The sequence below is a fragment of the Rhineura floridana genome, chromosome 11 (assembly GCF_030035675.1).
Source record: "Rhineura floridana isolate rRhiFlo1 chromosome 11, rRhiFlo1.hap2, whole genome shotgun sequence".
In the NCBI taxonomy this organism is placed as follows: Eukaryota; Metazoa; Chordata; class Lepidosauria; order Squamata; family Rhineuridae; genus Rhineura; species Rhineura floridana.
In genome coordinates, this window is record NC_084490.1 from 29,994,025 (window position 1) to 30,006,687 (window position 12,663).

The 12,663-nt window shown below is 41.2% G+C and overlaps 1 protein-coding gene across 1 annotated transcript; it reads left to right on the forward strand.

The window, feature by feature from the left end:
- The first annotated feature begins 249 nt into the window (after positions 1-249).
- LOC133367705 (olfactory receptor 14A16-like) lies at positions 250-1,197 on the forward strand. The gene has a single exon (XM_061591803.1). The coding sequence runs from the start codon at positions 250-252 to the stop codon at positions 1,195-1,197; it is 948 nt and encodes a 315-aa protein (XP_061447787.1).
- Positions 1,198-12,663: the final 11,466 nt, after the last annotated feature.

Below are 12,663 nucleotides of genomic sequence, written 5' to 3' on the forward strand. Positions count from 1 at the left end.
TTTATGCTTCCCAGGCATTTTAATCTTTTAATTTTCTTAATCTTTCTACTTTTAACATGTATCCTTCTTAATTTGTGTTCTATTTCATTTTTGTTGTGCTTTCTGTTGTTTGTTTGTACATGTTTTTGTGATTTTTTTACTATGATATATTGTATTTTATCTTGTTTGTTCACCGCCCTGAGAGCTATTCTGCTAAGGGCGGTATATAAATTGAAATAATAAATAAATAAATAAATAAATAAAGACAAAATGAGCAATCTTACTTCTATGTCCATGTTTCTGCTGTGGGAATTCTCAGAACGACGAGAACTACAGATCTTACACTTCTTTGTGTTCCTGGCATTGCACTTGACAACAATGACCAGGAATGTTCTCATCATTGTTGCAGTAGCCCTTGACCATCACCTTCACACACCAATGTACTTTTTCATAACAAATTTGGCGATGATGGACATTGGCTCTGTTTCTGTCATCATGCCGAAATCTATTTCCAATTCCATCATGAACAACAGGTCCATTTCTTATTCTGGGTGCATGGCTCAAGTTTTCTTCTATTTCTTCTTTGCAGCATCAAATATTGCTATTCTAACAATAATGGCACATGATCGCTATGTTGCCATCTGCAACCCATTACAATACGAGACAATTATGCACAGAGGAGCCTGTATTCAGATGGCAGTCACTGTGTGGATTAGTAGTCTTTTTTATTCCGTGTTACACACTTGTGGTACCTTTGCAAACACCTTCTGTTCTCATGCTGTTAATCAGTTCTTCTGTGAAATCCCAACATTACTGAAGCTTTCCTGCTCTGACCTTTATGTAATTGAAGTTGGGTTTCTTCTGTTAGGCTGTATTATAGGATTAGGATGTTTTATTTTCATCATCATAACATATGTGCAGATCTTTTCTGCAGTGCTCAGAATTCCTTCAATGCATGGTCAGAAAAAAGCTCTCTCCACTTGCGTTCCGCACCTCACTGTTGTCTCTGTTTTTATGTTCAGTGCAGTTGTAGCTAATGCAAGGCCTCCAACTTATGCTTCTTCTGGTCTGGACATAGCTTTTGCTGTGATATATGCTGTCATTCCTCCCATGGCAAATCCATTCATCTACAGCATGAGAAACAAAGACATCAAGATTGCTTTGTGGAAACTCTTAGATTTTGGGCATTCTCCAAAAACTATCTTGAGAATTCTGTAAAAACGGGACTGTATCCTCTTCTATGTGTGAATGGTTGGCCCTGCAATTTTTAAACTTGCATTATAACCACTTGCAGAACATCTGCTTTGCATGCAGAAAGTCCCTGAGTTAATCCCTTGCATATCCAGGTACAATCAGGAAAGATTCCTTGTCTGAAATCCTGGAGTGCCACTACCAGTCAGTGCAGACAAGACTGAGTTAACTGTACTAATGGTCTGATGCACTGTAAGATAGCTTCCTTTGTCACACAGATTGCTCTCCGATTCCTCCATGTCTTTCATTATTGTTTGTTCATGTTCACCCTCTTTTTGAAATTGTTTATTTCACAGTTACACTGATATACATAGAACATAATGAAATGTCACCGTATCAACCAATGTTCCTTCTAAAGCCGTTAGTAAGAAAAACCATAAAGCCTTTAGTAAGAAAAAGGCTGAAAAACATAAAAGGATATCTACATGAAGCCGCTGGGTGCGGTCATCAGGAGTTTTGGGGTGCGTTGTCATCAGTACGCTGATGACACGCAGCTCTATTTCTCCTTTTCATCCTCTTCAGGTGAGGCTGTTAACGTGCTAAACTGTTGCCTGGCCGCGATAATGGACTGGATGGGAGCTAACAGACTGAAGCTCAATCCAGACAAGACTGAGACGCTGTTGGTGAGTGCCTTCTCTGCCCAGATGGTGGATGTTCATCCTGTTCTTGATGGGGTTACACTCCCCTTGAAGGAACAGGTTCGTAGCTTGGGAGTTCTTTCCGATCCTTCCTTGTCTCTTGAGGCCCAGGTGGCCTCGGTGGCACGGAATGCTTTTTACCATCTTCGCTTGGTAGCCCAGCTAAGTCCCTATCTGGACAGTGACGACCTCACCTCAGTTGTTCATGCTCTGGTAACTTCTAGATTGGACTACTGCAATGCGCTCTACGTTGGGCTGCCCTTGAAGACTGTTCGGAAACTACAGCTAGTCCAGAATGCAGCGGTCAGATTGCTGACACGGACCAGAAGGTCCGCTCATATAACACCTGTTCTGGCCCGTCTGCACTGGCTTCCTATTTGTTTCAAAGTGCTGGTTTTGACCTATAAAGCCCTACACAGCATGGGACCGCAATACCTGGTGGAATGCCTCTCCCAATATGAACCTACCCGTATACTGCGCTCAACATCTAAGGCCCTCCTCCGAGTGCCATCCCATCGAGAAGCTCGGAGGGTGGTGACTAGAACTAGGGCCTTTTCAGTGGTGGCCCCCAAACTGTTGAACAGTCTCCCCAATGAGGTGCACCTGGCACCGACTCTACTATCTTTTCGGTGCCAGGTGAAAGCCTTTTTATACTCCCAGGCATTTTAAAGTGTATTTTAACAGTATTTCACTATTATTTTGTATTTTGGACGTTGTTTGGTTCTTTTATTGTTTGTTTGTTTTTGTTTCTTGATTTATTGTATTTATTGTATTTATACACTGTACTTGTTTTATCTTTATGTACACCGCCCAGAGAGCCTTCGGGCTTAGGGCGGTATATAAATTAAATTAAATAAATAAAATAAATAAATTTTCTAATGATAATTGTCAATGTTACTATCATATTCCTCTAATATACATTTCCACTCTTGTGCTGATCTGCAGAGGAGTGGGGTTGAGGGGTTCACCCATCACAGAGCTGGACTGAGAAGACAGAAATCACTCCTAGTTCAGCGCTGAGAAATTTTAGGATTGTATTATGTGGATTATGACAAATCCCACATCCTGAGCCAAAGCAAGGTCATTTTCCTCATTCTCAGTGCTATTTCTGGAGATGCCAAGGAAACAGGAAGGAATGTTCCTTCTTGTTTCTGGAGCATTTTGGCATTCTACCAATGGCAGTGTGGAAGAGGAGGGAATCTTTGCTTTGACTCAAAAGGCCCTATACAACTCCCATTTCAACTCAGGCAAGCCCAGAAACCCACACACCCCTGAGCCATCCTGGTTTTGCTCAGGAGCTACTGAATCCACTGCAACCTCCCCCTCAAATATTCATTAATCTGTGTAGAAATCTAATCCACTTTACTTTAATCTGGTCTAAATGGAGCTGCTTTTAAAAACCATTGAGAAACACCAGTTAGTACAGAATATTTTATTTATGTACTTATTTTCTACGCCATGCTCCACCTTATAGTGTACAAAAATAAAACATGTATAAACTTAATAAAAATATACCATATTAAAATTACAACATAAAAAAGCAAGAACATAAAACAATAGGGAAAACTCATCAAATTCATCCAATCTATGTGACCTTCCAACAATGCAAGAGCTTGGCAGATATTGTCAAACTGTGGGATGAGCACAATAGCTAGTTAAACAGCACTATCACAGAAGAGGGAATTAAACTTGCTATTAAAAACCTAAAAACTAGGAAAGCCCATGAACTGGACAGATTTCACAGTCAGTTTTATAAAACATTTTGTGATTTATTAACTCCTCATCTCTATAGATTATTTAATTATAGAGCCACCAGAATGGCTGTATACTATAGTCAGTATGGATTTTTTGCATTCTGCATTGTTAAATTGAAAATGCCTCCCATGCCATTCTGATGCTTCCCATAAGCTCATTTCAAAACAAAATCTTACATACCTTTTATTGTCCTGAACTCAGAAACACTTTCTTAACAACCCCCCAAATTTATAGTCCTGAACCCAGAAACGCTTGCTTAACAACCCCCCAAATTTTCATGGCAACAGTCAGAGAGAATCCAGAGTTCAAAGTGTAAAAAGAGAGAGAGAAAAACCAGACCCCCTTTTGGACTTTTTTCTCATAATCTGTTGAAATATATTAAACATCAGCCATATTCACAGAGCACCTGTAATCCTATTACTGACCTTTCCCCATACTCTGACCTTCATCTTCTGCAGTTTAAAAGTTAAAAAAAATGCCTGGCTGATTTTTAATTAATTTAATACATTTTACATTGAAGTCTATTATAACATCAGACATGTTCAGTAAGAACCAACTGTCAGTGTTCTAAAAGCCAGACTCACAGCTGCTTGGCCACACTCACTCCAGACATTCATTTTAATTGTGACAGTAATGACTTTCCACAAAGAATTCTGGGAAATGTAGTTTGTAAAGGGTGCCGAGAGGAGCTCCTGTTCCACTGACAGAGCTCCAGTGGCCAGAGTGGTTTAATAGTTGTGGGGTGGACTGAATGAACAGCATACGTTGGCAAACCACGCTGCTGTTCTCAGTACACTATCTCTCAAGACATTGCGATCTGACCAGTGGAAAAACAGGATGTGGTTAACTTTATGGCTGTAAACGATACTGACATCTGTAGTGGTTAAATAACTGCCTGCATATTGCCACGTAGATAATGCTGTTGTACTATGTATGTACGTGATGTTATACAATAGTTAAAGGTCATAGGCTGTTTATGGAGAGAAAATAATCCACGCCTCCAAGCGGAGGTAAAATAAAAAGCGGAGACGAGAATTACGAAGGGGGCTCCGAAATTGAACTCTGGTCTCACCGTGTCTCACTGTGTCGTGATATCTACATCTGGTGACCCCGACGTGATTCAGAACAAACACCCTCGTACCCACTGGCAGGATCAGCCAACGGTGCACCTCAGCGTACAGCTCCCATTCGTGAGTATGGGGGGGGAATTGTCAGCTCAGCAGAAGGTTCATGCACAAGAGCTACAAAAAATTTTAAAACAGGATACCTCAGCTTTTATAAGTCGTTCTCACATTGAATCATTGTTAAAAACAATTCAATGTCAATGTCCATGGTATCCAGAGCAAGGATCACTACGTCAGTCAGATTGGATAAAGATAGGGAGAAAATTACATGAAGAACCAAGAGCACCTATTCACCATCTCTTATTATGGCAAAAGTGTGCTGAGGCCATTAGTCATTTAGGGATAAAAGAGACATCGCTGTTTGCCAATTCTGACCAGAAAACTCCTCTTTATCCCCAACTTTCTTTACCTACACCTGAAAAGGATATTGAGAAATTTGTAAATGCTCCTCCATATAGCCCTCCAGTTCAACAAGAACAGGTTACTGGGAAGGTTAAAGCAGCCATAGCTCAGGCTGCAGCCTCAGGATTATTATCTATGGAAGAAATGGGAGACTGGGAGGGTACAATTTCAGCTTTTCCCGTTACATATCAGCCAGATCCTAATAATGCTAATAATCGCATAGCAACTTGGACAGCTCTTCCGTTTTCTGTTATTAGAGAAATAAATAAGGCAGTAAGAGAATATGGGATTACGGCTAATTATGTACAAGGGATGTTGGAAGGAGTAGCTACTGGATATAACATGATCCCTCAAGATTGGAAGGATCTCTTTAGGATGATTTTGACTCCTTCGCAATATGTAGTTTGGGACCAAGAATTTAGACATGCTGCTATAGCAGCTGGGGATGCTAATATCATTCCCGAGCAAATTTATGGGTCAGGTAATTTTGCTACCATAGCACAACAAGGGGTATTGCCTGAAGCCGCATTTCATCGAACTGCTGAGTGTATACAGAAAGCATTTAAAAAGGTGCCTGCTGGGAAAGAACCCTTACGTTCTTTTACGAATGTACGGCAGCAAGCAACAGAGCCCTATTTTCAGTTTGTTGACCGTTTGAAAGAGGCTCTGACACGGCAGGTTGATAACCCTCAGGCACAAGGGGAATTATTGTTAAAATTAGCTTACGAGAATTCTAACACAGACTGTAAAAAGATTTTGAAAAACATTATTCATAGACCGCAATATGAATTGGGAGACATGATTCAAGCTTGTGCAGAGGTAGGTACACATGTTCATGCCATGACATTGTTAGCTGGGGCATTAAGACAGGGTAACAAACCTACAGGCAATTGTTTTAATTGTCAAAAGCCTGGTCATTTCAGAAGGGAATGTCGGGCTCCTGGCGGAGGAGCATTTAAAGGTGGGGGCACTGTTACAAACCGGCCAAAGAAAATCTGTCCGAAATGTAAAAAGGGTTATCATTGGGCTAATCAGTGTCGTTCAGCTCCCACTACCAATACCAATGTGTCTTCCCGTCCTATTGAGGGAAACTGAACTTGGGGCAGGCTTCCAGCCCCGAATCTCAAGGAAGTGTACCCACCCCTGCTACTCAAGGAAGCGCTGGAATTGATTTAATACATGCAGAGTCAAAAGATGTTCCTTTGCCTGGAGCAGTTCTTTTAATGCCTACCACACTCACTGGCCCTTTACCAGAAGGCACCGTAGGCCTTGTACTACTGCGATCCTCTGCTTCCAAGAATAATATAATGGTGGTACCTGGTGTTATTGATTCTGATTATCAGGGAATTATTTATATTCAGTATTGGAGTCACCTTCCCCTTCAGTTGAAGAAGGGAGATTCTTTTGCGCAACTATTGTTATTGCCATATCGTCTTTTCACATCGAACACTTCCTCCCAAAAACGTACTGGTGGATTCGGATCTACAAGGACGAAATCGCCGAGTGTGAGTATTTCAGGTAATCCTTTCCATCCACAGGTAGCTGCAGTACTGGCAGAAGTGACCAGGGAGAAACCGGTTCGTAAGTATTGTTTAAACAATGTTATTTTTGAAGGTATTATAGATTCTGGGGCAGATGTCACAGTAATTGCTGAACATAACTGGCCATCCTCTTGGCCAGTAGAAGTGGCCCCTTCTGTGTGGGGAGTGGGCGGAGCTCAGGATTCAAAACGGAGTAAGGATTGGATACAAGTTGTTGCTCTTGATGGTGATCGTATAGCCCACATTCGCCCTTGTATTTTGGACATTTCAGTAAATCTGTGGGGAAGGGATTTACTGGAGCAATTCCAGACCACCATTGTTATTAATGATTAGCCAACAAAAGGCAGCTCTTCCTTTACAATGGAAGACAGACATACCCATTTGGGTAGAACAATGGCCCTTACCCAAAGAAAAATTAGAAGCTCTGCACCAACTGGTAAAGGAGCAACTGGAAGCTGATCATATAGTAGAAAGTCATGCCCTTCATCATCAAAATGCTAAAGCACTCCAGAAGCAATTCCATCTTACTGCCCAGGAAGCCTCTGCCATTATTCAACAATGTCCCCAATGCACACAGTTAACTCTATCCCCAGAACCAGGAGTGAACCCACGAGGTCTCATAGTTAACCAGTTGTGGCAAATGGATGTTACACATTTTCCTACTTTCTCCCCATGGAAGTATTTGCATGTTACAGTAGATACATATTCCGGATACATATGGGTAACTCCTCAGAAAGGGGAAAAAACTAAGAATGTTATTAATCATGTCATTCGTTCTATTGCCATCATGGGCCAACCTCAGACGATAAAAACTGATAATGGTCCTGCATATGTTTCACAGCAATTTGCACAGTTTTGCACTAAGTGGTCCATTACACATTTGTTTGGTATTCCTTATAATTCTACAGGTCAAGCTGTCGTCGAACGTACCAATCGTACCCTTAAAGAGCATTTGCTTAAACAAAAACAAAAAGGAGGAGTACCACTGGGATTGGCCACCAAAGAGGAGTGGCTGGCACAAGTGTTGTTTACCATTAATCATTTAAATTTGTCTCAATCTCCCAATACTCATTTTTCCTTTTCTACTCGAGCGCAGCGGCATTTTCAGCAGTCGGAGTCTCTACCTGCCCCGCGGGTGCAGTTTCGGCAACTACCAAATCCAGAGTGGAAAGGCCCAGTTCCGCTTATAACGTGGGGTCGAGGTTACGCGGCTGTGTCTACGCCTGACGGTCCTGTGTGGGTACCTGCTAGGTGTATCCGGCCCTGGAAAGACGATGTCCTGGCACGATAATCTTAAGAATCCCATCCCTAATTTTTCTCTACAACTTCAGGATACTGGGATGTCTTCCAGGAAGCGTGGTCGGAATGTTCCGCAACCTCCCGTGACTTGGGGCCAAATAAAGAACTTAGCAACACAAGCAGAAAAAGCAATGGAACAAGCCGGGGTGGACAAGACAACTGAGAATACCATTCTTGCTTTAATTGCGTCTTTAAATACAAATTCTATTTTTGTACTTTGCATTTGTTGGATTTTAGGAAGCGCCGGGGCTGACAGGTTGGGGCAGGAGTTGGGGATGCGGTTTCAACACAATATCTGGGTTCAGTTAGCAAGAATGACAAATGTGAGTGACTTTTGCATGACTGAACATGTACAGGAAATGGGTATGTTGGGAACATGTTTAATACCCGTATGCAAAGCACCTGGGGATATTGGGAACATTACAGGACTTGGGCGGTTCATGAATACTTCAGAGATTAAATATCATACTGTTTCGAATTGGGGAACTCCAACCTTCCAGCTGCCTGTTAATGCTTTTCAATTATTTACATCACATGTTGCAAATTCCATTAATAATACGTGTGCTCGGATGGTTAATTGTAGTCGACATAAGGTGCAGAAGGGATGTCTAAAGGTTGGGAGACCCACATGGAATTGTACACAGCACATTAACATATCCAGTATGTACGGACACATTCCTTTACCAGGTGGATGGTTTTGGACATGTGGAGAAACCACTTTTAATTATGTTCCCGCTAATATTTCTGATACCATCTGTTGCCTGAGTCGACTGGTTCCCATTTTCCTTCATAAAAGGGAGTTGCTAGCCCAACGTAGGAAAAGAGAAGCTGTTGCCATGCCGGCTGATTGTAATGACAAGGTGGAATTGCTTAATAAAGCAGAAAGTGTATCACTAGCCATCTCCCTTGTTGGACTTCCTGCATTGGCAGTAAGTAACAGCAATCAATTACATAAATTAGCCTGTAATTATGTTAAGATGATAAATGCCACCTCTCGAGCCATTGCTTTGTTAAATGAAGAGCAGGGTATATTAAGACAAGCTATCTTGGATAATCGTGCAGCTATAGATTACCTGCTATTACAACATCAGTTGGGGTGCGAAACTATAAAGAATATGTGCTGTTTTAATTTAACTGACAACAGTTTTGAAATCAGAACACAGGTAAAAAACTTGAAGGATCTAGCTAATAACATTTTGCAGGACGCCCCTACAACTTGGTGGCAGTGGCTTTGGAGTTGGCTGCCCACTGGATGGCTAAGTCAGATTCTTAGATATGCTATTCTTTTACTCATTTTAAGTATAGGCTTATGCTGTTTTTTACAATACCTTTTCCAGACGTGTACACCTGTTGCTCCGCGACCATTACGTAGTAATTACTTTTTGCTAAAAAATAAAAAAGGGGGAGATGTGGGGTGGACTGAATGAACAGCATACGTTGGCAAACCACGCTGCTGTTCTCAGTACACTATCTCTCAAGACATTGCGATCTGACCAGTGGAAAAACAGGATGTGGTTAACTTTATGGCTGTAAACGATACTGACATCTGTAGTGGTTAAATAACTGCCTGCATATTGCCACGTAGATAATGCTGTTGTACTATGTATGTACGTGATGTTATACAATAGTTAAAGGTCATAGGCTGTTTATGGAGAGAAAATAATCCACGCCTCCAAGCGGAGGTAAAATAAAAAGCGGAGACGAGAATTACGAAGGGGGCTCCGAAATTGAACTCTGGTCTCACCGTGTCTCACTGTGTCGTGATATCTACAAATAGTCAGCTGCTCTGACTGAAGCTCTGTGAGGGGAACAGGCCCTCTCCTAGCAACTCTCAGCACCCTTCACTAACTATACTTCCCAGGATTCTTTGGGAGAAGCCATGACTATCTAAAATGAAATAAAGGTCCAGTGTGGATGTGCCCAGTGACAGCTTTGGTTTAAATTTGGGTGGGAGGTTGCATGTGCCTGCTGTAGAATAAAAAGGTGGGGAAAACCCTGAAAAACAATGATACTGTTCCCAATGTTTTCCTTTTGGAAAGGAAAGGGGCTTCCCCTCTGCCCAGTGCCTACCCACCCACTGCCCTCCTCCCCTCCCCATCCCCATCCTGCTCCTCCTCCAGGTCAGTTTCTCCAGTTTGATATACAAAAGGCTGTCTTCACCATCATATGACATTGACCAATAACAAATTGTGTTTGCATTTTAACACATTTGTAGGGTAGTCCAATATCTCAGAGAGGAGGTCAGGTCTCCTGCTCCCCTGGTGCGTTCACTATAGCTGCCCCCCCAAAAAGTTTTATTTTGATATATTGTTCCATGACTATTATAATATATTAATTGGGGGTATACAGTATACAGTGAGTGGCTCATAAATAAGCCAGCTGAATGGACAATGGTGTAAGTACTGGTTACAAAAGCATTGGTTGCTGCTTTGCCAAGCTCTGCTTCAACCTGGAACCAATGTAAACATTCTCCTTAAGTTGATTGGATTGGATTGGCTGTCCCAAACTGTTTGGAGATGGTGAGGACAATGGGGGTAGGTCAATACGTGTGAGAGGAGTGATACAGGGTGCTGCCCTTTCAATACTGGTTTATTTCTGTTGTTAAAATGAAATATATGCTGATCATCAAGAACTGCATCTGGATTACTCTCTGGAATCCAAAAATCAAATCTGGTTTTCATGGATAATCTCAAACCAAATCTCATCTGCCAAGTCACCATTAGAAGCTTGGCATATTTTTCAAATGTTGTGAGGATGGTTAAAGCCCCACCCCAAGTGTGTTAGTAAAATAGGTCCTTCTGGAACAAATTTCACATTTTCTGCTCAGTTCCATCTTTCGAGATAAGAGGTTCCTCAACATTAAATTATTTGCCAACTGTATTTGAAAATAACTAAAGAAGTAATGCTTGGCATAAAACTCACCCAACTGTGATAATTTTTTTATATATCAAGCACATATGTTAGTTATTCCTTTATGTTCACTACAGGAGTGGCAACAATGTTTTCTAATTAGGTGTGCTAAACTCTTGGTAATATGATCCCAAGATGCGAAAGCAGACTTGAGATAATCTTCCATCCCATGTGGTATGTCACTAATAGCTGATGAATAATTTGTTGACTGTTATGCTTATATATGTATCTGAATACATTTTTTAAAATAAAGTATAGGTAAAAATCAGCTACATGTACTATGACAATTGCCACAGGAAAGTTGAAAGCAAGGCTTGACTTGTACATCATCAACCCATCAAACCCTAAAGCACCTAGAGGGAAAATTGAATCTTACAGGGAAAGGTATTTCAATATGTTTTAAGAGAGCTGGATATTTTCCTGTTATTTTGATGTAATCTAGAGATGTTTGTCAACTTTTTCTTTTCCTTGAAAATTACTGTTCATTTGATTGGGTTATATGTATTTGATGAATCTGTGATGGAAATGGGCTGTATTCAACTCGGATATTCATGTGTGATGGAATAAAATTCAGTGCTAGATCACTGCTCCTTTTCCATGAATATGATAACCTACAACATGTTCTTTTTCTAGTTCATAAAAAAGAAAGGATGTCATGTGAACTCATGCTTTCAACATTCACACATGTAATCAATGATCTGTAGGGTTAGCTGGCTATACTAGATCTGTGTTGCATGCCACAGGAACATAAATCCACTCTGATCAGTATCACTCACTGAACTCTGAGAGATATGCTTTTGGACTAACAGTAACCCTTCTGGCCTGTAAAATTCATCAGGTGAGTTTGTGTCATAGTCATGCATGCACTTAACTATTTAACTGTAGCAGTCTACATTCAAAATACTTTGCTCCCTTAGATTTTGACCTTATCTAAGCATATATATAGTCTGTGTTGCATCCCTCAGTGGCTGAGAGTTGAGGACTCCAAACAGTCAGAGCATATCATAGATTGCAATTTCAATCCCTGGCAGTTCCAATTAATAACATATGATAAGGTAGTAGGTCAGTAACATAGAAGCTCTATACCAGTGACAGCAGAGGCCTAATGCCAGTCAGAGTAGATCAGGTGTACCCAAGTCAGTGCCCTCTAGATGTTTTAGACCCATTTCCTATTACCTCCAGTCAACATGGTCTGTGGTCAGGGATGATGGGAGTTTCAATGCTTAACATATGACCTTACCGCCATGGGTGACCCTGCTAGGAGTACATGACTCCTGACAGCATGACTCTTATGATTCATTGGGCGTACAAGCCCACTCACCACTGCAAGGTGATGTTCCAGCGAGGGGGAAAACCTGTAAGCCTGATTCAAGCCGTAGGTAATAGAAGAATAAATCCACTAATAGGCAAAAAACCTTGCGGTTTAAGAATGTACCTATAGCCCACAGATATTTCTACCAAACTTTAAAAAGCAGGGAAATTGGGTAGCTATAGTGAATGCACCAGGGGAGCAGGAGTCCTGAACTCCTCTCTGAGATATTGGACTGCCCTACAAAGTTGTCAAAATGCAAACACAATTTGGGATGGTCTTTCACAGTCCAATCCACTTGCTGTGTAGCTTGGAAGAATTTGGAAACATGTGCCTCTGAGCATATGGTGAGTGGTGGCAACACCTGCCATCTCCAAAGATGGAGTCTTATATTTTTGTATGTTTGTTGGTGTTCTTCTTACTTTGCTTCTTTCCTGTGTTACTAATGTTTCTAC

Excerpts from the sequence above, each read along its gene's own strand:
- LOC133367705 (XM_061591803.1), top strand. The coding sequence starts at position 250 with ATGAGCAATCTTACTTCTATGTCCATGTTTCTGCTGTGGGAATTCTCA.